The 27,500-nt window shown below is 44.2% G+C and overlaps 1 protein-coding gene across 1 annotated transcript in view; it reads right to left on the reverse strand.

Moving 5' to 3' along the window:
* LOC118101836 (thyrotropin-releasing hormone-degrading ectoenzyme) overlaps nucleotides 1-27,500 on the reverse strand; it is a 109,238-nt gene that overhangs the window by 25,238 nt on the left and 56,500 nt on the right. Inside the window, exons 5-10 of the mRNA XM_035147858.2 lie at nucleotides 23,352-23,506; nucleotides 10,893-11,006; nucleotides 5,847-5,984; nucleotides 4,426-4,491; nucleotides 1,453-1,518; nucleotides 853-1,031 (exon numbers count right to left, since the gene is read on the reverse strand). Of these exons, the coding sequence (XP_035003749.2) occupies nucleotides 853-1,031; nucleotides 1,453-1,518; nucleotides 4,426-4,491; nucleotides 5,847-5,984; nucleotides 10,893-11,006; nucleotides 23,352-23,506 (718 nt within the window). The remainder of the gene's footprint in view (nucleotides 1-852; nucleotides 1,032-1,452; nucleotides 1,519-4,425; nucleotides 4,492-5,846; nucleotides 5,985-10,892; nucleotides 11,007-23,351; nucleotides 23,507-27,500) is intronic.

Genomic DNA, 27,500 nt, shown 5'->3' on the forward strand with positions numbered 1-27,500 from the left:
GGTGTGAGACTGAGCCGCAGGGGGAGCCCTTCACGCCGAGGGAGTCGGACGAGCGTCACGCAGACGCTGCAGCCGCCAGATGTGTTCGTAGAAAACGTTACGTGACGCTGAGGTCATGAGGTGGAAGTATCTAAAACCCGTCTTCTCTCTCTGACCAGCAGGGGGCAACTGTCCTCAAGCTCTCAGTCAGGCTCCGCCCCCCAAAATGGTCACTTCTGGTTTCAAAAATCAAGATGGCGGTGAACAAACTGAGGCGTCAGAACAGCAGCACTCAAACCAACAGGGGACATCACGGCGGGTTGATGCCGAAACAAACAATAATCCCTGATGAGTTCCAGCTGTTTGGATACTGGTCAACGTCTCTGAACCATTTAACCACCGTCACTGGTTGTTTGAGCCATAAAAACACGATGACGTTGGTTTTATAACGACAGATAAATGAAGAGTCAACACAGAGTTGAACCTGGAACACGGATTCTCGTAACGCGGAGACTTTAAGTGTTTATTAGCTCCTCAGTTTGTTCTGCTGCTGTTCAAACACTCGTTCTCACTGTGTGTTTTCGGTTCCGTGGTCGATGCCCGTGTGATGTCAAATTAAACTTGGGTCCCTGAAGTCGTGACCTGTTGAACCTGCGGTTTAACCACACAAGCAACTGGCACGGAAAGTTATCGACAACTTCGGATTCTGTGGTTTGAGATTTGTTGATAAACTGAGGAATGTTCAATGGAATATACGTCACAGGTTACCAGATCTATATGCTAAATATAATATACAGCTGTATATATATATACTGTATATATATATATTGTATATTTTTAGACTTGCGAGCTGCTTCAGAGTTTCACACCCACCTGTTGTTGCTCCTGGCTTCCTGTCCGTACAGGAAGTGCTCCTGGCTCACGGTGATGTAATGAGTAGGGAGCTGCTCCGATTGGTTCTTGGTGATGGTGATGACGGGGTATCCCATTTGTAGAGTCCACCTGTCCATCATCTGTCCGATGTCAATGTCCCGCCCCTCCGAACGCATGGCCTGGACCAATCACACAAATATAAATAATGAATGACCGATAAGGACTCATTCACACTAATTGATCAATGATTGGTTACATTGTTAATGAGGCTATTATCCCAACAGCTCATCAATAACCTGGTAAGAGCTTCGTCAATATTTCATCTTTAAATCACCTTAGAGAACGAAGACTTTCAGTTAATTACAGATCTGATTGGATGGCAGAGCTAATTAAATATAACGAACAGCTCTAACGAAGAAGCTAATTTAAGCAACAATGTGAAGCAAAACAAGCAAACAAGCCTCGCCTCCACCTGTCAGTCATGTTACCATGGCAACAAGACCCCCCTTCTCGTTGAGTCGATCTTAACGAGCGTCTCCACAGTCTGGATACACAGATACAGGTTTGAATCCCTGCCCTTGAGCAAGGCACCGACGTTACCTGAGTGAGTTTGTTCCACAGGTCGTCTCTGGCTGCGTTGCTGTACATGTGACTCAGCAGGTAGTCCTGGAAAACAACAACAGACGACACATCAGGAGGAGCCTGAAGGCACCACGTGACAGGAAATGACATCAGCAGGTAGCGTCTCCACCTGACCTGCAGCATCTGGACCAACTCCCATCATGCATTGCACCTGAATGGAGTCCAGTCTCATGACAACTTAAAGTATAAGAGGAAACTAAACGACCTTGAGATTGACTGAACCACCAAAGAACATCATGTTTAATTCTTACAGGATAAATAGAAGTGGTGATAACTTCAATGATTTGATTGCATCTGCATCCATATTTAAAGTGAATGGATTCTTCTCATTATCCCTTCGTCAAGTTTGGTTGAAATCAGGTTTAGTGGTTTTTGTAAAATCCAGCTGACGAATAAACCAACAAACAGACAAATATGATCTCCTGAGCAAAACAGCAGTGACAAGTGTTCTGTGACTGTTTGAAACCGTGGAATCAAACATGATGGACATGAAGCAGCGGCCTCGTGCGGAGTTTATCTTCTGTGTTGACTCCGAAGAGCTTTGGACTCGATCCTCGCTCCGAGTTTTTATATTTCCAGAGCTAATGAACAAAGTGAAGAGTGACAAGCTCCTGGAGAGAATGTGCCGGTTCAAAAGGAGGCTTAGCGGCGTGGCGACGAGCCGCTGCTGACGGTCGTGTCTGGTTTGATCTCTGCCTGTCTCCAGCGTCAGGAGGAGAAGAAGAAGAAGAAGAAAACTAATTCCCCGAGCGGCGGACGCAGCTTCGGGAGGTTGGTTCAGCTCGTAACGCCACAAGAAAGAGGCGGGAGAGAAGAGGAAGATAAGACAGAACACCAGCAGAGAGAGAGAGTGTGTGTGTGTGTGTGTGTGCGTGTGTGTGTGTGTGTGTGTGTGTGTGTGTGCCTCACCAACAGTCAGTTGTTGTTGTGTGAACGGACGGTGATAAGGAAAGAAGAAACTCTTTATTGGAACAAGATGACACACATGATAACAACAAAGTGTGTGTGTGCATGTGTGTGTCACCTTCTCTCCGGCTGACGTGAACAGAGATAAACACACACACACAGTTTAACGCTGTGATAAACTTAAACCAAACAGTTTCCACTGATAACGAACGTTCAGTGGAAACCAGAGTGTGTGTGTGTGTGGATGAATTGGATATTTGCTGATATATGTTGTGGAGTAAAAGTGTAAAGTACCTGAAAGAAATCTACTTGAGTACAGTACAGATACATGAAAAACGTACTGAAGTACAGTATCTAAGTCAAAGTACTTTGTTTCATTGCAGTGAATTAAACAGAAAATACAACCAGTTCACTTTGCTGATTAAAATCCACGTGAACGGAATCAGAGACATTTTAAAACTTTAAAACTTCAGCTGCAGTTATCGTCTCGTCTCAATGATTCACAGTGAAGCACCTGTCGTGCCACAGATTATCAGAGTGAGACTCATCATGTGTCGTTTTAACGGTTTGTTATGAGTCATATTTTTCTCTAAGTTTCTGATTCAAGCGTAGAAATGAAGCAGAATCAGTTTAAAACCTTTTTTCTTCTGTTTCTGCTCAATGAACGCGTGAAAAATGAGGAACGAGTTTTTTTATGTAGCTGACGACTGAAACTAATGTTCAGCACATTGTACGTGGACCTGTAACACGCACACACACACACACACACACACACACACACACACACACACACACACACACACACACACACACACACACACACACACACACACACACACACACACACACACACACACACACACACACACACACACACACACCGCATTGCTGCATCAGCAGTGTTTTATATAGACTGTGGTTCTCGGCGTGTTTCAGGTCACTGACGGTTGCTGCAGTGAAACCAGGACTCTGTGTTTGTGTTGAGGATTATTTCCATAACTTCTCTTTCTGAATAAAACCTGCGTTTAACCCACTTACACGTGTGATGACATCATCTTTATTTCAACTCCAAACTGAATTCTTGCCGTTTTGCTGATAGAAGCAGTTTCTCTACTGAAACATAAAATGTTCTACTGACCCGAGTGGATTCTTTCAGATTATGTGTCTGTGATGTTCCTGAGACGTGAACATTAACCATCACAGATGCCGTTAGCAGCCGTGAGTGATAAATAATGCAGCTCAGTCTGTCTGTGTGGTTAATGCAGTTAAATTAACTCATGACTGCTCTGCTTTAGAAAAACAGGAACGTTTTCAACGTTCAATTATTACCGAGTTTCACTGCATTTTCTTTTTGTGCTCTGATTCATGTTTCATCGCTTTGTGTCCCAGCCAGCGCTGAGCTGCGACGCCACGGATCCATTTATTTCATTTCTCTTTGAACCTGTCCCAGAATAAACTGAAACAGAAAATAACTAACTTATGGTTCCTCATTACACTGAGGTTTTATCATTTCATGTTTAGCTGCTGTCACAATGAAGCTGTTTTCAGACCTGAGCCAAACGTCCGAGTCGGAGTCTGGACGTTAAACTACAACTTTTACTGCAGCAGGACAACGTGTGGAAGCTTCCCAGAGAGCGAGTGGACGTGTTGACGAGGTTTCTAACACGTGACGGACGTGAAACTGGAAGAACACAAACACCTCAGGACGTAGAAGACGAAGAACATTTTGTACAGTTCTGATTCAACAAGTCAAATCTGTCGTAACAAGGAGATTTTACAGTCGAGAAAAAAACATCCTCTCAAACTGGCCCTGCAGCCAAATCTGCTTATTCGCTGCCAATCTGAGTTCAGTGTGTTCCAGTCAGTGTGTAGCTGAAAATATCACAACACACACACACACACACACAAACACACACACACACACACAATTAATTTGAAAGCCAAACTGCAGCTTTCCCCCCTCGTCCTCAGAGAACCCTTCACCTCTGTATCCACATCTGGACCCACTCGAACACATGAACTTACGTTGAGGCCCTTCTGGAACAGCGGCTGTCCCATCACGTTCGCCAGCATCCGGATCAGCGCTGCCCCCTGCAGACGGCGCAGAGAAACACACTTTTAAACACAGCAGCAGGTAAAACCTCCTCTCGACGGTCACGAACAAATAAATCAGTTCCGGTGGATCAGAGATTCCAAGTTAAACTGTGAATTTGTGCCGCTGACCAATTTGAAACTGTCGTGACATTGTTATTCTTTGAGGAGATTATTTGTGCGTTACTAGGTTCCGCTGCTAATGCTGCTAACGCTGCTGACGCTGCTGACACTGCTAACACAGCTTAGCCTATTGGACATCAGTTCAAACAACCCCAGAAAAGGCTCCGATTGGCAGTGACAGAAACGTGACACCCAGGTGACTGCACTAATTTATTAAGACAACGAGGTGAGAGATCGCCTCATGATGTCGAACACGATGCACCCTGGGAAACACACAAAGGCTAACTCCTCTTCTGGCAATGGAAAAAGACTCGATCACCTTTTGTATTTACCCACGTTTCCCTGCTGACTTTGTTTTAACAGATCCTACAATCATCCGTCTTCTCCTCTTCACTCGGTTCCGTTTCTCCTCCGTCGTGTTTTCCGTCTTCAAGGTTCCTCGTCCCCCCCCCGGCACGTTCTCCTCCCTGTTTATTGGACTTTGGATTCCTGCCTGTGTATTTCTGGATCCTCGCCTGTTTGGATTGCATCCTCCTGCTTTGACCCTCGCCTGCCTCATCATCCCTCAAAGCTTTGTTTCTCTCTCTGTAAATAAATTCCCTGAGCTATTAGCGCTGCCTCTGGCATCTGCATTTGGATCCTCGCTGCTGTGCTCCTGGCATCGGCTGCGACTTTCTGTGGTGCAAGTAATTGGAATAAGTTTTTCTCTGTTTTGGAAAGAATGTTAAAGTGTTTACGCATATGGGGAAATCTCAGAGTGGAAACTCGGCACCGTGGTTTGTTTGTATGTAATATTTTCTGATGTTATTGTGGATGATGCATGTTGTTCTCATTGTGTTGCTTTATTCAGCCACAGATGATGTTTCAAGATTAATAAGTTCAGGAGGATAAATACATTTCGCTGTAGCACGAGGAGTCACTTAGCTTTTTGTAAAATAACAAAAGCTGCTAGTTTGTGGAATGGGGTCCCCCTTGTGGATGTTCCTGGTACTACTTACTATTTTTATGCTTCTGCACCAGCGACATTAAGAAGAAAGAAACTATCGTTCACTAAGAATCAAGATCTGATTAGAATTTGGTGATTGCTGTTTGCCTTGTGATCGCGATATTTTTGCAACACATTTAAAGAATCACTTAAAATTTGGCACAAACATTCCGATAGACTCGAGGATGAATTGAATTATTTCATGACGGTGAGTCGTACGTCGTTGTGTTATTTTCCAGGCACGTACCTTTTTGTACGCGATCCAGTCGAAGACTCGGTTGATGTCCGCCGCTTGTTCCACCTCCTGGGAGATGGGGTGGGAGGAGCTCAAGCCGTCCAATAGCATCACCTCGTGGAGGACGTCAGTCAGAAATCGTTGCTTCTCCTAAAAAACACAAACATTTGTTCTTTGTCTCACTTATGGAAACATTGTGTTGATCGTTGAACATGAAACGTCCAACATGCGACATCATCAACGTGCGACATCATGTGATTAATACTTTCAACACAAGTTTATAAAAACAAAGTCTCGATCAAATTCCCATTTATCTGAACAGTTGTTTCTGTAAACAAAGGTTCAGTTGTGTGATTTGTCTGTTTAATCTTTGTTTTAATTCCTTTTGGTCCATTTACTTTCTTCCTAAAGTCTCATTTCCACTTCTCTTCTTTCCTCTATTTATTCTTTCCCACTTTCATCCCCTATTTTCCTCATTCGTTTATCTCCTTGTTCCCTTTCCTTATTTCCTCCACCTGTTTCCTCTCCTTGTTCTCTTTCTTCCTCTCGTTCCCTTCCATTACTCCTCTTCCTCCCTCTCCTGCTCTTCTCTTCGGTTTTCAGGATTTTAATCGACATCTACAAACATGTTGAGCTTTAACGAGCTCTGTCTAAATTACCCCAGGGATCAGGGTAAATCCGGAGAAGTGCGGATCAGTCTAATTCATGGATTCCAGTGTTTACTGTGGAGATTTGGATTTAATGAGCCTCCATCTTGTTAAGCAATGGAATTGGTGGCTTATTAAGTTTTAGTCGTTAATGAACAGAATGAACAGGAACCTCTTTTTTCTCTTCTTTAAATTAACAGTATCTGTTGGGATGTGGCTAATTCTTGGCCCAGTGTGGCTCAGTGTAATACGTGGATTTAAGTTGTTTATAAAGTAGATGTGGTTTTAATGATCACATTAAGTTAAACTTTAGTTTCAAAAGATATTAAGTTTTAATGAACATCAGAAAATACAGAAGTGTTGATGACTAAGAGGATATGATAGATATATATGGGCATATTTATAATTATAAGAAACCATCTTTGAGAAATATTTATTTAACATCTACTTAGATGTTTTAGTTTGTTTCATCTGCTAATATGGAGAAGATTTTTTGAGCTGTACAGCCACCAGTCACCAGGGGGCGCTGTCCTCGTCCTCCTTTATGTACAGTTCATGGTCTTTTGTTTTCTATTTCTGGTTTGGACGCCACATGAGTTGTTAATGCTGATGGGTTTTCATACCTGCTGGGATCAGACTATATACTGGGAGATGTAACTGAAACAGTTTAGTGAAGTAACTCAACTATGTGTCCGATAAACAGTTTGTTTATACAAGAGCTCGACTGATCCCACTTCACGGGACATGGCTAACTCCTGGGTAAAGACAGACCACACACACACACACACACACACACACACACACACACACACACACACACACACACACACACACACACACACACACACACACACACACACACACACACACACACACACACACACACAATCAAACAGAATCAGGGGACTTCCTCTCAAATTACACAATTAGTTAATTAGCTAAATTGCACATTTGGACGAAACTAGAATTACTCTGAGAGAAAAAAATGAATCAGATTAAATGAGACATCAGCTCGAATTAAGAAACACTTTAACTAAGAGGGAGGGAGAGAGGGGGGGGCGGAGGGGGTCCACCTGGTCCATATGGTCATTATGAACCAGATGGACCCACATGTGGAGGCTGAGACCGAAAGTCAGACACACACACACACAGACACACAAAGATGGAGTTCTATGTTCAGGAGCAGCTGCTGAACTTAAAACGTCTGCTTGTCGCCCTCCTCCTCCTCCTCCTCCTCCTCCTCCTCCCTCCTGCTTCACCTAACTTCACCTCTCCTCCTCCTCCTCCTCCTCCTCCTCCTCCTCCTCCCTCCTGCTTCACCTAACTTCACCTCTCTCCTCCTCCTCCTCCTCCTCCTCCTCCTCCCTCCTGCTTCACCCTACTTCACCTCTCCTCCTCCTCCTCCTCCTCCTCCTCCCCCTGCTTCACCTAACTTCTCCTCCTCCTCCTCCTCCTCCTCCTCCTCCTCCTCCTCCTCCTCCTATCCCTCCATCTTCATCCTCATTTCAACACCATTTAAACTTGGCATCAGCTACAGTATAATCTATCATTCTGTAATATATACAAGTATAGATATACATATTATTCTCAATGATAAAACTCGTAAGGTCTAGTTAATGCAGTTTAATATATGAGAATGAATTAGTTCATTATCTGAACCTGGAGCAGAAGCAGAAAATTGATGAATTCTCGAGTTTCAAGTTCAAATTAAAACTTTAAAAGCCTTCATGACTTTATTAGAAGAACCTGAATTCAAGATGTTTCCCTGTGGCACCATAGAAACTGTTATATTGCTACATTACAATATATATATATATATATATCATTTTACATAATAGTTTCCACCTGGATTCAGAAAATACAAACTATCACAGACTATAATTTAACAGTATTTTGTCATAAAGATGGACTCAGACCAGGATACATGATTTTATCTGAGGCCAGTTGACCTCAGGTGGAATCGATACGACTCTTCTCTCGTTGTCTGTTTCTAAGAGGAGGAAGAGATGAAGGTCTTCGTCTCTTCAACATGAATATTTCATATATTTCCATTAGAGGTCGCTCTGCCTCACATCGGCTGTTTAACCTCTGACCTGCGTTCTCTCTCTTTATCTGCGTGGGAAACGACCCCGGAGAGTCGGAGATAGAAGCTCCGGCAGAGACGAGCAGCCGTTAACCACACGGACGTTAGACACTTATATTAGAAACATCTTCAAAAAAACATCAGTACGTCCAGAACAAAGGTCCAACAGGAACAAAGGTCCAACAGGAACAAAGGTCCAACAGGAACAAAGGATTAATTAGAATCGAAAAGTCAAGGTCACTCTGATGTGTTTGGCCTCGTGGGGGCGCTATGCTCAGTAAAAACTACGAGTGGATTTCTTTAAATTTGGCACAAACACTTGGACTCAGATGGCAATTAATTAAAATAGTTAAATGTAGCTGCATAATTAAATCCTGTTTTCTTTGCCGTCTCTTTGAAAAGTGGAGTCAACAGAAGGAAAAGCAGCCGACACCGAATCTGTTCCTTCATCGAAACAAGAGGAAAACTATTTTTCCACTTGTGTAATTGAGCTAAAGACATGAATGAGCCGCTCTGAACCCGAGAGACATTAACGTTTAAACACTTATGATTAAGAGAAAGACTTTGATCACAGTGGACGAGGATCAGAGACGACGAGATTCAAGCTGCTTCTGCCAAAGGTTCTTCAGCTCTAATTAAGGGAACTTTGTTTTAACACAGTTTAACAGTGTGTGTGTGGATAATGGTGTCGGAGCTTTGCGCTGCTTCATGTCTGAAATGTACGGAGCTTATTATCATTAGAATTAGACTCAACTTTAAAAAAGTGGTGAATGGACGATTATCTCCTCTATCATCCTCTGAAAACTGAGATTGTTGTTCGTATGATTCTGTTTAAACTGATCTAAAATAAAAACTATAATAGTTAGAACGTTCATTCGATTTGCAGCAGGAAGTCGAGGCGTCTGTCCTCCACCTCCTATTGTACGATCATGACGACGTCTTAACGTTTCTTTACGTGAGTTGAAAAACACGACAGTGGCAACATGAAACCAGAGTAAAGTATAAAAAACTAAACAATGTACTTAGAGTGTTGTTCCTGTTTAAATATTAGAAATATGTTGGATCAATATGATTTATTTGTTTATTCATCAAGATTTAATAAAAACCAGAACATTTTCTGTACTTCTATCATCAATTTTTTGGGGTTTATTGACGAACAAGTTTTAATTTAGGTTGCAAAGATTGCAGAGATATGAAGCCTTTGAGGATTCTCCAGGAAATGACATCACAGGAAGTGAAACTACCAACGTGAACGCTGGAGCAACATTTCTACTGCAGAGTTCAAAGGGTTAACTACGACTGGATTTTACTTTGAACCGCTTAAAGAATAATAAGTATAATATAGTATACTCTGATATCTTGAAGCTGGTGAAGTGATGACTTTCTTTCCTTGTCACACTTGTATTTGTTTGCTTCTGTTCTTCTCGCTGTGACTCGCTGCTTCTCAAATACAAACCTCTGTTGTAAATGAACTGGTTTTATCAGGCGGCGAGCGCTTTATCATGATTGTGTGTTTTATTGGAGGAGCCCTTTGTTTCCATTAGAGCGTTCAGCCGAGCAGAACCCCAGTAACAGGGATTTAAAAATGCCACGTCACGGCTGTAACAGACTGGGTGTGCATGCCGGAGATAAGGTGTTTGGGTTTAAACTCATTCTCCGCTGGAAGTAAATCACAACATACATCTGCAGAAACAAAGCAGGAGGAAGCGAGTGTGTGCTTTAATTTAAAGTTTCGGAAAGTTTTCACAGAGTTTTCAGGGGGAGACGGTCGGGCGGTTTTTGAGCAAATAAAAAGAGGAATTCATTTCTAATTTTATTGTGTTTGCAGCTGACTCACTCTCTGCATCAATTTGTTTGCAAACCTGAGTCGAATAAAACAAAATAGGATTATACCTTGCGTGGATTTAGACTGAATATTATCTGCTGAGCTGCAGAGAGGAGGAGGAGGAGGAGGGGGAGGAGGAGGGGGAGGAGGAGGAATCAGATATTGATCTCTGAGAGAGGAGGAAGGTGTTAGGAGTCAGGAGGAGACGTCACGGTCAGGACTCACTCCTCCTCAAAAGACCGTTTTAACTTTCTTCTTGTACAAACTGTGTCCCAGGGCGACACGTAAAGTCTTACACCATAAAGAGAAAACAAACGACTGAAACGCAGCAGCAGCAGATATTTAGATTCATCATGACTGTAAATAAAGATGGACGACATGACGGCCCCCGAAAGTGAAGCCAAAACATCTGGATCTGGCTCCAATACAACCCTCCTCCTCCATGTTCGCAGATGGAAGCATTATTTGGTTTGACAGCAAATAGAGTTTTAGTTTTCACTCACCATGTTCCACTTTGGAAAAAGGAAGTCGGTGCCGACGTACTCAAAGAAGTGAGCGAAGCCTTCCTTCAGCCACACGTCCTCCCACCACACCGGAGTCACCAGGTCACCGAACCACTGCCGGACACACACAGGACACACACACAGGACACACACACAGGACACTTCTCTGTTACATCACACACGATCAGTTCATCTGGACAGATTCAAAAACCCCTGAGAACAAACTCCTGTGGTGAGTTTAAAGAAGCTGCACAAGGAGTTTCACACTGAAGATGGATTCTAATAGTGATACTGAGCTGTAAACTAAATTATATGACTCTTAACAAAACACATTGTTGGTTTAAAATCACATTTTTTATTATTTCTTCTTCTTCTTGCTGCTACCGGAGTCATTGATAGATTTTCATAGATGAAAAGTCTGAATCATTGGATTCATCCTCTGGGAACCTCGAGCTAAATTAATTTGCAATGCATCCGGTTAATACTTTAAACTGGACCGAGGAGGGAGGTGAACACAACAACGTCCCCGGAGCCGCGGCGCTGGCGTGACCGAAGCTCGGAGTGAATCCAGCCGGGCTCTGAGAGGTGAGCGAGGACCTGCCGCCGCCTCCTGGAGGACTCGCTCCGTCTCCACCTGATGACTCCAAACCAGCAGCAGCCAGCCGAGCGTGCGTCCTGAGCTGACGTGACGGAGCAGGCCTTATTCATCAGCAACACCCGAGGGCGGCCGCAGCCATGCTGCTCATTAAGTGTGACAAAGGCAGCGGCGGGGTTGGCTCCTGCTTTCCGGGGCATGCTACCACCTGATTGGGCAGTACGTCTTGTCTCAGGGCGCCTCGGAGCCTCGTCGGGGCACAAACCAACAGTCGGGTCTAATAAAGGCGGAGCACGTATAAAATAGACTGTGGAGTGAACTTTGCAGATAGTGGAACGTGTGGCCACGGGGGGAATACGTGTGGACCGGGGCTGTTTCCTGGCAACACGGTGTGAATAAAAAGGATGTAACGTTAGGGAACAGCCGCGTGTCCCTGCCAGCTTTGTTCCTGAGCCCGAACGCTGCCGTTAAACCTTCAGCTGCAGAGCGGAGCGAGTTCATCCCCACTTTCCCTTTAAAGCCTGGTTCCAGCCTCAGACTGCAGGAGAGACTCTGCACGTTTCACACCTCCGCTCGCTGCGTGCCTTGTGCTTCTTTACATATTTCTCAGCTTTCTGACGCAAATTGTCCTTCAACCGATCAAACACAGAACGGGTAAAAGTCGAGAGTGAAGTGGAGCGTGTGTGTGTGAAGCACGAGTGTGTGCGGCGTCAGACTCTTATTTGGATCATTTCACTCTGCACTTGAAACAAGTCGAGTGTAATTATGTTGCCCAAAGTCACAAATCTGTCCATATGCAGCATACAAATCAGGAGGCACAGCACGGGAAACGGACGACTGGGGATTTATTTGTTTTGAAAGTGAAGGAGGAACAGTCGGCAGCCGCTCTAATGGAAATCAGAGACGCCATCAGAAGGTTCTGAGACCTTTACTGTTGAGAGCAAACAGAGCGTGTGGAGATAATGTGCATGCGGGAGGAGGCGAGTGGTATCCGTCACGAGTTAGTATTCCACGTCAGCCCGTTTAATCCACACACACACACACACACACACCTGCATTACAAGTGTGTTTGACAACTTCCAGCAGCTTTCCACAGCAGCGAGGATCCGACTCAGCACCAGGACGGTCCGACCTCGGAGTCGGGAGTCACCGCTGATCGGGTTGTTTACGACCCACAGCGACACGGGAGTCTTTGCTCGTGGTACAACCCACAGACTGAGGTCGTCGGGGTCAGTAGCACGCTCGTTGTTTTCTTTGACATTAGCAGGGTTGTGTAGCAGGGTTGTGTAGCACGGTTGTGTAGCAGGAGTGTGTACCTTTTGTTTTTTACTACACTTCCCTAGTTTAAGACTAAACATGACCGTCAGACCGACGTGACTCCTACATGTCAGAGTATTATAACTATTTAAAGTATTTAAAATACGTTCATCTCTTGGAGTAACCTTATAAATTCCATGTAAGGATTTGGATGCTGTAATAATCTGTAGTGAAGAACATTAAGTAATTCCTCCCAACACGTTTCCCTCCCTCTCATTTTAGTTTTGTCTTTTCTCGGCCAAACTTGAATCTCTGCCGAGGCCGAACGAGCCAGAATCAAATATTTATTTCTTTAAATAGGTTCAGTGCCGTTTCCTATCCACGACTCTTTGACTCTGTTTCCTGCTTCACCCGATCGGACTCACACAGTCTGCAGCTTCATCACCTGAAGCAGAAGAATATGTTCAGACATGAACACTAACTTAACTCCTGCCTTCTGTCCGCCAGGGCTGAGTCTGGGCAGGGACTCAAACCGACCACTCTGTGGGAGCTGGCAGGCTGTTCGGCTGAGGCCCGCTGCCTGGCGCGGCAGGCGGTGGTTCAACTCCCCGAGGCGGAGCCACAGTCTCAGTGGAAACCACGACAGTTTGTGGAAAACACGACGCTGCCAGATAAAGTTTGACAAAGAAGTTAAAACATCGGGTTCCGATCTGAATGTGACTGATGAAGGAGATTCTTTTTGTCCTGGGTCAGAAATCAGTTTACATCCGTCAGCTGCTCTTTCATGAAACACGACAGTTTCAGTCTGCGTCCGCTGGCCGGCTGTTAAAGCTCGAAGTGGGTCAGCTACTTTCCAGTTTTCATCAAACCGTTAATTTCACACTGGTACAGTTTGCTCAAGACCCCCCCCGACAAATACAAAATATAGCCTAATTAATTTTCCTCTGGAGAGTTTTAGCTTCGCGGTGACAGACTCAATAAAGAAGACTAATCCTCTATAGTTGTTACGACTTCTGTAATAATTAAAAATGACGACTTCTGCAGATTTTACAACACTCTCGCCTTCATTAGCTGCTCTGTCGTCTCTCATCCAGCTTCATCCTCATTAAAGGGAGGAGAAGAAGCCTCCAGTGGGTCGGCCATTACGGCTACGGCTGTTACGGCTGCTATTGTTGCCGTGGTTACACAAGTGCGTCGTGAAATTAAAGTCAAGCATCAGGAGGAATCAGTGATTTACCAGAACCCCCCCGAAAACCCCAGAGACCGACGACACCACACAGCGTCTGAGAGCGGCCCGGGAAGATTCTTCTCGGGGTCCATCCAGGAAACGAGATAAACTGAGACACTGCTCGCCCAGTGAGTGCTACAACATCATATTAAACTTACATGAGCATTGAGGATACACGGGGAACAATTCTTTAATTTTTGATCACTCTCAACCATGGCTGGATTTCTGAGGGAGGCTGCTGGGTACAGAGCCTGTGTTTTAAACGACTGTTGTAAGTCTATCAAACGACTACAAAGAGACGCACAACGACCACAGGGACAGACACACAACAGCCACTGACACAAGCAAGTCATTTGTAGTCGCTTTGTGTCTCTTTCAGTCTTTGGCTCGCGCACTCATGTGGGAGGGCTGGAGGGGGCTTTAACGTGTGGATGCCCAGGGACCCATTATCTCGTCGTCCGCCCGGCTTCCTCACAGGAAAGACAAATTACGAGGTCGTATAAATCTAATATTTGCAAAAGCAAAATAAATACAGCTTTTTAAAATGTACCAATGAGAAAAAAGGGATTCTGCCGTTTACTGAAATCCATAAAGTTGATATTACCCTCGGATACGACCCATAGGCGGGTACCAATGGGCATTATGGTCTTTGGTTGTCAGGGTAACGGTAATAAACACAGAGTTTAAAGGGCAGCGGTGTCGGATGTTCACAACTTTCCATTGGCTACCGTCCAGTCTCTACCCAGATGTTTCCCAGTAACTGTTCGTCCCTCTGACTGGACGAAATACTTTTGACCCCGAGTAGCAACTACACACCTTCTCTCTCCGTCTGCAGGAGGCTCCAACGACCTCAGCCAATGAGGAGGTAGAGTATGACGCCTGAGAGGCAGAACCCGGGGAAAATATCACCCAGACAATAACTTGCTGCTGCTCATAAAGCTCATCAGTGTGAGTAATAACTCAAGGTGACATAGATAGACGTGTGTGTGTGTGTGTGTGTGTGTGTGTGTGTGTGTGTGTGTGTGTGTGTGTGTGTGTGTTGTGTGTGTTGTGTGTGTGCGGTCAGAAGCCTCAGTGCAGGTAAAGCTTCAGCCTCCTGTTAAATGCAGATGAGTCTTTGCAGCTCTGCGGTGCCTTGCTCCAGGGAACCTTCAGGGGGAATTTTCTGGTGCAACAACAAGCAGCGTTGGGGGTCCTTGTTACCATTACAGCAGCAATGGAACAATCTAACATCCTTTTCCTTTTTTGCTTTTAAAATTTACATTGTAGTCGCCGGTATCCTTAAAATAATGTCACTTGCGTCATACATTTAATTTCACAGTCATTATGCAGTGACGCAGTGAATTAAAGACGAGGAAACAGGAGGATTCTCTCTTTCTCAACAGCAGCACCTTGGTCCTCTCCTTCCCTCACTTCTCTCTCTCTCTCAGAACAAAGCAGATCTGTGCCTTTGATCATCCTCCTCCCTCCGTGTGACCCTCACTTATAAATATTCATCCGTCTCTTCAGCAGAGGGACTGAATCTGATTTTCACTTTCTGTTTGGATGGAGATTCTCACAGCTCCACGACAGCCGACAAAAAAACCCAGTCTTGTTTGTCGTTTGGCACAAACGCTGTTTACATCTGCACATCTGTGAAGCTGTAAAGACTCTCACGGATATTCCGCCCTGACGAGCTGCAGTTGAAAGGAACACGATCAACAACAGTCGCAGCAAACTCTCAAAGCTCCCGCTTAATTAATCTTTGTGCACCGCTGTTGGGTTTGGGATTTAACGGCGTCCACCGGCCAAATGCTGCTAATCTTTACAATTTGATTTGGGATAATAGCCTGTGCTGGAGAACTGGAGACCAACAGGGCAAAGAAACAGAACCCGGCTGCAGCTGGACCACATTAATAATAAGAGATAGGAAACTAGTAACATCTGGACCAGATGGATCCAGGATAAGAACCATACAGCATCTGGACCAGGAGGATAAAGATTAAAAGCTTTGCTCGACAGATCTAGATTAGCTGCCAGATCAACACCTTGTTCACGTACAAGTGAAGAGGAATCGGTCAAACAGGACGGATTCCACATCTACATACACGTCCTGAGCCAAAAGTCAAAACGCACAGAAACACAGATGTGCTCGTGCACATGTGGAGTCTAAGAGGTTTGCTACAGGACTCGTGGATCTGGGTTCTCGACACTTGGACTAAGTTGCTGCAGAGTTCAGATCAGGACGGTTCAGATGTGAGCGTCTGAGTCTCTGAGGCTCGAGACTGAAGCTTCGTCTGATTCAGTTTCTCTGCAGAAATCAACGTGACTGGAATCCCTGAAAGTTCCAAACTCTGACCGAGGTCAAACCTAATTATAGACACGATCCAACCAAATATACATTAACATATCGGCCCCTGATAAGGACGATGAAAATGCTAATTCATTCACATCGGGGCGAGAAACTCTGAAGAACATCTGAGAGTCGAGCTCGTTTCTTTCTTTTATCTTCTATTGTCGCTGGATATTTCATCTCATTCTCTTCTATCGTTTTCAATTGTGTTGTATTTTCCTTCCTCATTTCAGCCCTGAAACATTTGAATCTTGTTTGAAGTAACTTCCACTCCAACATGGATGTGACAGTGAATTATTTCAGCAGCACAGATGTTTTATTTCTGGTCTGTAACCTGATGTAAAACAGTTTAAGTCTGTAACTTCCACAGTTTAATGAACATACAGAACATCAGAGTAAACCTGAGACGACTCCACACGACACAAACATAGAAACAACATCAATAAATTAAAGTTGGTCATGAATAAAATATGTCAAAAGTGCATTTGACTGGTTGAATTACATTTCTATTATTTAGAAGACAAGGCTGTGTTTTAGTTTTATTCTGCGTTTTCATCACTTTTGACAAATCCAAAGGGAAAATTAAATTCAGCTGTTTGGTTCTGACTGAAGATGTAAATCTTTAAAATACTGTTTACAGGAAGGTGTGTGTGTATAATGTGTGTATAATATATTATATATATCACTACATTTGTGGTTCATTATATCTGTTAAGCATAAGGTTTGTGTGTGTGTGTGTATCATAGCTCTAATAAGCCTTACACACACACACACACACACACACACACACACACACACACTCAGGGTGTAAGATGTTTGTTTATGGCCTGTTAATTAGCCTCGGACATGAGCAGGAGGCAGACACACACACACACACACACACACACACACACACACACACACACACACACACACACACACATATAACTGTATTCCTCTCACACATTATTATTGATGGAACACTCGAGTCCTTCAGCTGTGAAACACGAGGAGGCTGCAGGTGAATCTCAGATTTTCACTTCAACAACAGTTGATTTAATTTCTCGTTCTCAATGATTAATCGATAATCAGTAAATCAACGACATAATTAATTAAGTTCGCTGATTCTTCAGAGAATAATTCATGAGTGTAGATGAAATAAATCACCGTGTTTAGAGGACTGATATCTACGAGAACGAAGCTGCCTCACATTTCACATCTCTGAGGAGACTGAGCTTTGTTTTCAAAGAACATGAAACAGCTTCTCGCTTTACTGAGTCTCGATGAAGACAAAAGGGAGGGGGAGATGAAACAAACAAACAAACCAGCGAGTTATTAGAGTTTCTTTTTTTAAACTTCCCAGATCAACAACAGCTCAAGTGAGAGTCGAGAGGTCAAAGGTCAAAATATGGTGAAAGGTGGAAGAAAGTGCAGATGGAAGAAATGGGTCTGTTGTAATGTGAGTCTAATACAGACGAGTGTGTGTGTGTGTGTGTGTGTGTGTGTGTGTGTGTGTGTGTGTGTGTGTGTGTGTGTGTGTGTGTGTGTGTGTGTGTGTGTGTGTGTGTGTGTGTGTGTGTGTGTGTGTGTGTTTACCATAGACTATAAATAAAGATGGACGACTTGACTCCACTTCCTTCAAATACCCAGAAATGAAGCCAACATTTCTTGGATACGAATGCATGAAGTGAGTCTCAGCTGTCAATCATGACATTTCATCAAATTACTAATTAAAACCAAACTTATCAGAACAAACATCAGTGAGATAAGAACGACCTGAGATGATGGAAACCATCTTTCATCTTTCATCTGTAATTTAACATCTACTTTAATTAATTTTAATTTGGTCAATGTCCCGTCTGCTAACATGGAGGAGGAGAGGTTAACGAGCTGTACTGCAGCCAGCCACCAGGGGGCAATCGAGACAGTTTTGGGAGGAGAGAGAGAGAGAGGGACAATGAGAAAGAGTGAGACGGGTGGAGAGAGAACAATAAGATGATTTATGGCTCCTTGAATTCTAATGAACTCTATGCAAACAATAAATTATCTAGTTTGAAGCAAAACACTGCAGAGGAGATTATACACACTGACAGCAACACACAACACAACACCACACAACACACACTGCACTGGGAGGGTGTGTACTCTGCATTTCTGTCCGTCTGAGGAACAACTGTACATTTAAAGAGTGACTCCTGTGTTTAACCTCTTATTCTTATTTTCATAATGAAGCTTAAACTACTTGTATTTTTAATCTGCGGAACATAAAAGACGTTTTTAGCTCTCGTGTCTAAATGAAGACAGGAAGTCAAAGACGCAGGTAGAGGTGTGGTGAAAACACGTACGTCACACACAGCGGCTCTCTACTGTACTGATGATTGACGGCTCTGTCCTCCTCTTGTCCCCTCTTAACACCTGACTGGAGAAAAACACTCCTCCCCGAGCTGTCAGTCATCCCTGCGCTCGACTGACTGTCAACCAGGAAACAACATGGCGGCTGAGCTGGAAACATCCAACTCCTCCAACACGAGGTTTGTGAAGGACTCATTGTAAAACAGAAGGAGCTTCACTTCATCGTCCGTCCACAAACTATCTGACATCAGAAATCACCTGGTCTCAGTTTCTAGGGAAGAAGTGGACTGATGAAGACGTTCAGTTTGGAGAGGAAGATGAGATTCAAGTATCCAGCTGAGCTGAATCCCTCCGACTGATGTTCTCGGGACTTAAACCTCAGAGTGTTTCAGGGTTGAGGTTATCACGGGTTCTGGTGCAGCTTTGATCTGCAGCTTTGATCGGAGGCTGGTAAAGGTTAAGATGGAGGTGAAGGGAACGCAGGACGTCCACTGGGAATCTCCAGAAGCACAGAGAGACAAATGTGCTCACGTTGAACTGAGCTGTCACACGGGGCGTAACTCCCACTGAGCTGCTTCCTCCTGCTGATGGTTCTAATAACGTGATCAACAGATGAAGAGACCAAACCAGTTTCTCTTTGTCTGTTTTAATTAACGGAAACCTGAGGGGAATAAACTGGAAGCATTAAACAAATCCTACGAGTGTGTGTGTGTGTGTTCTGTGTGTGTGTGTGTGTGTGTGTGTGTGTCTGTCTGTGTGTGTGTGTGTGTGTGTGTGTGTGTGTGGTCGCACGTCAAAATCACTTGGTCCACTCGGAGGTTTCCGTGCAGTGACTCGTTCACAACAGTGAGCAGATGGAAAGAAGCCGAGCCGTCAGTTCTGCTGCACACATCCACACAGGGAGCACATCTGGACGCACGTAACAAACCACGCTGTGCACGTGACCTCAGACAGTTACTACCTTTATATAACCTACAATCATATATATCATATATATAAGATCGTATATAAAGATGGACGAAGCGTCTCCACTTCTTTCTCTGGCTGTCTCGCCCCAATTATTATTATCAAGACACTTCCAACCACAGTAACATGTATTGGAGGGATGTGATACTGAGGCTCCTCTCCATCATATATCAACTCATAGAGCTCATAATAATCCTTAATATCACAACAATGCAACGTTTTTCAATCCAGCAACTAGTGGCCATCAGTGGTACTGCAGCTCAGAGCAACAGGTGTGCTCAGTTAGTGTCTGAGCGGATCTGCTCTCTAACTAGCGTGTTCCTCTCAGCTGACGGACGACAGCTTCCTGTCTGCTCTCATCTCGCTCCACACTCCCTCCATCTGCTCACCTGAGATCAGCAGCGCAACACGAACACGTCAACAACAGCAGCGTAAATCCAACAAGACACCGGCACCACTTTCATTTTCCATCACCAGTCTGCTGTTAAAATTACTACGTGTGGCGTGTGTAATGGTTCCTGACTGGGAGTCGACCCAGCGGCCCGATGTGAGTCTGTGGAGTGGAAACAGGTTCAGTGTAGAACACGGAACCAGAACAACGATCAGATTTAAATATGATTCTTCAGTTCAGAACCTTTAAGTCCTCGTTTCATCCTTTTTCTGACGGACATGAAAAACATGATGAAGCTAATCTGACGGTTCAGACAATCATTGTCTCCAGAGGAAAAAACATTCCTGAATCTAATCCTTTATTCAAATCTGCTCCAATATTTAATAGATTCTTCTTTTGCCCTTTTCCCTTTTGCCAAATATTGTGGAAATGGTTTGAATAATTGTTTAATAAATGCAGATGGAAACACAACCTCCCTGTCGGAGGTAATAACTGATCCAACCAAAGAAATCTGCGAATCCACTGTTTCTGTTTTCCAGTTAAAGTTCTTAGTGTGTGTGTGTGTGTGTGTGTGTGTGTGTGTGTGTGTGTGTGTGTGTGTGTGTGTGTGTGTGTGTGTGTGTGGGAGATAAGTGACTTCAGGATGGAATGAAAAACTGCACACAAGACTTTACTTTTATCGTTTCTCTTTCTTCTCGCTCTCTCGCTCTAAACCTCGCTCTCTCGCTCTAAACCAACAAAACAGACGAGCGAAGCTGCACGAAAACGACAAAAAACCAAAGTGAAAAGAGTCAAAATCAAACAAAAACACCGGCACTTCATCTTTTATGACCTGTGCAATAAAATCTGTGGCTTTATATACAGCAGAGCATCGGAGTGAGAAGCTTAACGTTGTTATTCGCTCTGTTCTCTCTGCTCCACACCAGAGGCTGCCTGAGGGAAACATTAATCCAGACTCAGCACAGAGAGACGCGGGTCTGAGGCCACGTCCTGAAGGAAAATTACATGAGAACGACACATTCTTCAGTCAGCCAGCGGCGCTGCAATATTTACACTGCAGCTTTTCATTTTCATCATCAAAAACCAAAACGAGCGCAAGCACTTTAACGTTTAAAGGGCCGGTTCATCCGCTGCAGAAATCTTCAGTTTCACCTCCAGTCGCATCAGAAACAAAACTCTGCCTCTGAAACGTCTTCAATCAAATAATTCATCATCTCGTCACGTATTCAACGTCGTACTGCACACACACACACACACACACACACACACACACACACACACACACACACACACACACACACACACACACACACACACACACACACACACATTGATGTTTCCGTTGAAGCCATTTTGAATTGTTTACGACTTCATCATTTGCCTCAGTTTCAGGAACATTCTGATCTTTTCCTCGTCAGCCTTGGTTTTATTTCCTGTTCCACTCACATCCTGTAGCTGAGTGTGAACCAGCGATGTCACTTCCCGCGGCGGCTTCAGGCTCAGTGTCGTGTTTTTTGTCTTTAACACGTCGTCCTGCAGGTGCATCATTTCCTCTGAAGCATCATTTAAACTTTATTTAAAGCTCCACATGGTGTTTTGACTCGTGCCGACATGACAGGGACGTGTGACACTTGACAGAAATCAGACAGTAAATAATAAACTGACAGGTAAACTGACGCTGCACTGTTTCTTCAAATAGTTATTTTAAATTTTTTAATATTCCTTCTGCATCTGCAAAATCCAAACAATCCAGGGAAACCATGGAGTGAAGTTCAGGAGTAAGAAGTTTAGAAACATCCCATCGAGGTCGAAAACTAATCAATGTTTCTCGGCCCGTGGCTCCACTCTCCAGCCGGCTTCCCTAAAAACCTGTTCTCAAATATCCTGCTCGGAGAAGAGCAGCACAAACAGAAGAGACAGAATCCGTCACCTCGGAGCTAACGAGCGCAGACAGGCGGCGTGAAGAGGGATCAGACCTGAGCATCAGCGTCTCCTCGAGACCTCGTCCTGCTCCAGTCTCAGACTGTGGAGAAACTGTTTTCATCCTAAATCCTCAGACACGAGACACAGGCCTCCACACACACGTCTTCAGAAACAATAACCTGCTCGGAATAATAATGTGACGGATTCTGTTTTGCTTTAGTTTCATTACAGATGTTCAAAATGAATCGTAATCCTTCTTCTGACTCTATGAATATGTGAATATTAAAGTTCATTTCCAATTTTCTTTTAAAACCTGCAGTGAAATCCAGCTGATACGTTCAGAGCTCGTACGTCTGCATCCACTTGTTCATCCTGAGATATCTGTATACCCCCCCGAAGTCCAGTGCATGTCTGAAGGCAGCTCGTTAAAGAAAGTGATAAATAATTCCTGCATCTGCCTCTTTGTCCAGATCTGCACCAAATTTTAACGAGTTATTTTTGGACCCGTGTCCCATCATTCAACCAAGTTTGGTGCAAATCCATCAAGTAGTTTCTGCTTAACCCTGCTGCCAAACTAGAAAACCAACAGACAAAGGGACCGGGTGGAAACTGGCTCCTCCAGCAGATGAAAGTCCGACACGTTCCCAGAGCATCAACAACACAACTCGTCTCCACCGTCTCACTGTGGCCGGGCTCCAAACTGAAAAGGTTGTGTTGTGTGTTTGTCGACGGTGAAAAGTTTGGACGTTTCCCGCGGCGTCGCCACCTCCTGCAGTTTGATTAACAGTCGCAGAGGTTTAATGTCGCAGCTGCCACCTCAGGTGCCGCCTACACTTCATCCTGCCGTGTTTTCCTGCCTGAGCTGCAGCAGCGAGCAGCGAGGAGCGAGGAGCAGAACACGAGCGAGTTAATTACATTTCCAACAAGCTCTGAATCCCAGTTATTAAAGAGTCTGAGTAAAATCAGGCTCACGTCCACTCGGACACATGTGACCAGGTGGTGGAAAGAAAACTGAATATACAGAAGAGGAGGTCAAACCTCTGTGGACACCAGGGGGCGTAGCTCTTATGAAACATTTTAAAAACAAATCTGGTTAATGAAAATGTTAAAATTTGGGTGAAATATAAAAATGAAGAGGAGCTTTGACTTTTGTCAAATGATCTGAGCTGAAATGATCGATTCAGTATAATTTCATAATAATAAATAACAAATATTAACTGTAATTCTTTCAATTTGTTTTCATGAAACCATATAAAGAAGATGAGATGTTTGTTCAAACGTTCATGTTAAATATGAACCATATTCATACTGGATTTCTTTTAGCAATACATTTTATTTTTCCAAACTTGACCTAAAGCTTGATTTTACCTATATTCTAATAAAACGTATTAATACGTGTGAGGTCGTGCAGATCGCAGGCGGTCGGGCCGTCCTACCTGGTGACAGATCTCGTGGACGACCACCATGGTCAGCTCCATCTGATAGGACGAGGACGACACCTCGGCGTCCAGCAGGATCTTCTGCTCCACGAACACGCTCAGGCCCCAGTTCTCCATGGCGGCGTACGGATGCTTGGGCACCGCCAACAAGTCTGAGAAAGGAAGCAGACACAACAACACGTTACTCGATGTGCTCCTCTATTAATAAAAGCCGTGAGTTTCATCCAGCGAGACGCCGCCATTTGAAGAACCAAAAAAAAATAAAAAACAGTGGCTCTGACAGAGCGACTGCAAATCTCATTTTAGGTTCAAATTAAACTCATGAGTCATTTTAACAACCTGCCAGAGAATCCCTTTATCCCCACAACATGGATATATGGAGTTTCTCAGAGATAACTCTACATATATCTGTAAGAGAGACGCAGAGAACAGGAGGGATGAAGGAGGAAAGAAGGAGAGCGAGGCGAGGAGGTGAAGGAGGAGTTTACGTTCAGGAGAGGAGATTTATTAGAGAGCGACAGTCGTAATTAAAAGTCAGACTTCAGGAAGTGTAGAGTCACGTCGCTGGACACGGAGCCAAGGAAAAGTGGAAGTCATCCACATAAAGCTGAGGCCAAAGTCTTAATTAATCTGAAATTCAAAATGACTGCGACTCGAAGAAGGAAACTTATACGACGACGTTTCCCTCATGAGTTTTATTCATGTGATCAGAAAGAGTTTCTCTCCCTAACCCCGTTTCCAACAGACATCTGTGTATGAAGAGTTCTGGAGACGTTCTCAAAGTGTGGATGATAAATGTACCGACAAGGAAAAATCAAATGTCTAATATATTAAATAAATCTATTAAGTTTTAATATCTTCTTTAAATTTGATAAGAAACATGTTTTGAATATCTGTCCCTACAGTTCCCATCATGACGATGGACATATATATTTATATGTGATGATGTTGTAAACAAACAGGATCCACATCTGTGTGGAAGTTATCGACACATCGTGCTGCAGCTCATCAGGCTGCTGGTCTACCCAGAATGCACCTCTCTCTCAGAGTGAAGTCAGTGAAGTGTTACAGCTTTTGATAAACCTTTAAATTGATGGCCCCGTTACTCAGCCTGTTCTCTCTGGATCATATTTCCTCATCTCGTCAGAACCTGAAGCAACACCTCCACAGCAGAGTTTCCTTTTTCTGATTTATGACTCCGGGAACAAGAAGGAGAAGAAGAAGAGGAGTAAATGTTTGATGAAGAAAAGAAGCCTCAGTCAAGAGCGAAGGGTTGAAGAAGACTGCAGGCGCACAAATCTATTTCATATCAAATAACTGGGAAAGGCTGAAACTCGGCAACTTCCTGTCCTGCTCAGTCGCAGCGTTTCCATCAAACGTGATCTGATGGAGAATCTGCCCGGCAGCAAACCCACAGCAGGAGAACATGGAGGAGCCTTCAGCAGCCGAGGAGCCTCGTGTCTGGCTCAGGAGGTGGTGGAGACCAAACACAGAGCTCAGGGGGATAATGACGCTCATGTGGAAACAGGCCGGGGACAAAGTCTGCAGTTGTTTGAAGAGAAAAGTGAAATTAGAAATAAAAAACAGCAGCAAATGGGTTTTTTCGCTTCAGAGAGGAGACCTGATTAAAAGAGGAGGAGGAGAAGAAAGAGGAGGTGAAGAGGTGAGAATGAGTTTTTTCGCAATAACAGAAAGACGAGAAGACGAGGTCTCGCTTTCCGGTGAAAAGAGTGAACGGATTTTTAAATTCAACATCATTAACTCGCACAGCGTTTCAGCTGCAGCGCCCGAGTTCCACCATCAATATATTCAACGAGATCTGAAACCAACAAAACCAGTTTGAACCCCCCCAGGTCTTTGTCTCTGATTCTCAACAGAACGAAAGAGAAGAGACGAGACGAAGGGAAAAGACAGCTTCTTATGTCTAAAAGAGGAGAAAGGATGACAACCAGGTTTCTTTTACTGGTTTCAGGAAACATTAGGGAGTTGCTGTTCCTCACCAGTAGCAAAATGAACCTTTTTGATTTTAACGACCACAACCTTTTGTTTCTGCCTTAAACTCAGGAGATTTTTATCATCATCCTTTATATCATAAATCATCCAAACATTTGTGCTCAGGGTCATAAAAATCATATCAGGTGACTTTTACGTTTAAAGAAATTAAAAAAGTTCAGGTTCTTAATAAATGTAACGGTGTTTAATGAACCAACGAGTACGAATCTCTGTTTTCTGCTGCAGGCGACGTTTCACAGCTCGGCCTTTGCTCTGTGTTTCACTGTCTCCTCACGCATCACTGTCAGCCTGCAAGTGTCAATCACCAGTGCAAACAATGACATCACCGCAGTCTGACAGCTGTCACTCATCGTCAACTGATCTGGGGGTTAGGGGGCGGCCCCCAGCAGGAGGTCGTCGGCTCAGAAACATCCAGACAGAGAAACACATGACGCAACAACAGGAAGTGAAGAGGAGATGAAACACACACTCACACAGGAACAACACACAGACAGATGTTAACACTACACAACTGTCAGGAGGTTTCAAAGCTCGGGAATGACTCAACACTTACACTGTGTAAACAGGCCTGTCTCCAGGACAAGGTTCAAACATGTGGAATTTAAGACTTTCTAGGACCGAACTGGATGAAAATACAGATCTGTGATGTGAAGGAAGAACTGAAGATGAGCTGAAGTCGAGGATAAACCTGGAAACACCAGTTTGAACGTCCCAGCTCCTCTGAATCACTCCAGAGTCAAACTGATAGAAAGAAAAGACACAACACTGGGACTCTGAGTTCCACGAAACCAAATGTTTGTCTCCTGACCGATGAAGTTTGGTTTCCGAGTCGATGAAGAGCTTTGGTTTGGAAACGTGAGACGAACTGTTGAAGCCGAGCCGAAGAGAAACGTGTGAAAAACACTGTCACGAGGTGAAATATGACCGAGCTCCAGCAGACACTTATTTCTCGGCGTCATGGAGACACGAACATATTTCACTCAACACAAACAACGGCATCGTGAATAAACACTCTCACCGGCGCTGAGCTCGGCTGGAGAGGAGCCGACCCGGTGTGAGACGACCTGTTATCCTCATCTTCTGCGTGTGGAGCTGCTGCTCAGAGCTGATCTGTCAGACGAGTCATCACTCAGTGTTTGTAGGTCAGAGACAAAGTGTCCTCTGCCGCCGCGAGTCAGAGACAAAGTGTCCTCTGCCGCCGCGAGTCACCGAACAGCCGCACGCTCATCAGACGCTTCGCCGCTTCACACGCCGTCTGAAGGCTTCGGGCCCGGTAACCGTGACAACGGCATCAAATGTTTCAGGAAGCTTTTTGTCCTAAAAATATAAAATTTGGGAAACTATAAAAAATGATATTATAAAGAGAAAAGTTTGCTTTAAAGAGACGTGTCTGTTTTAAACGTAAAGTCGTGCGATAGAACGAGATCGTCGTATAAATTCAGGATTCCGTGTCGTTAGCTTTGGTTTGTCATCGTCAAGTATCGGTAAATAATTTAAAGATGAACATTGAAGTGATTTAGTTTTAGTTTCTCTTTAAATGTCACATTTGTACAGAACCTCCTAAAGTCAGCCATGTGGTTTATACCCCTGTGTGTGTGTGTGTGTGTGTGTGTGTGTGTGTGTGTCACTGAGCAGCTCCAGCCCTCTGATTGGCTCAGACTAATTTAAGCGAGCGTGTACGACATGGTTAACTAATCACAGCCAGGAGGAGGCGGAGCGTGACAGACAGAATACGACTGGCAGCTCAGCTAATTCATTATAAAACACGTAAGTTACCATGGAAACAGAGCTGTGACACGCCAGGTCCACCGCTGCCGTCCAATCCCCGTCCAGCTCCGCATCTTAAGGCTGCACGTGATTGGCTGACAGCTCATTATCCACATGGCTGGGGCTCAGAGAGCAGAACTGATTGGCCGGCTGAGGGAAAGTGGTGCGATTGGTTTAACTTAAGGGGGAAATGCAAATGAGAGCGTTTGGTTTAAGGTGGAATATGCAAACGAGACATTATACTCAATAGACATTTAAATTAAAACGAAATGAATCGTTTCACTTTGCTGCGAAATGAGTCCTTCAGGAGGTTTAGTCTCTCTCACACACACACACACACACACACACACACACACACACACACAC

The sequence above is a fragment of the Hippoglossus stenolepis genome, chromosome 22 (assembly GCF_022539355.2).
Source record: "Hippoglossus stenolepis isolate QCI-W04-F060 chromosome 22, HSTE1.2, whole genome shotgun sequence".
Taxonomy (NCBI): domain Eukaryota; kingdom Metazoa; phylum Chordata; class Actinopteri; order Pleuronectiformes; family Pleuronectidae; genus Hippoglossus; species Hippoglossus stenolepis.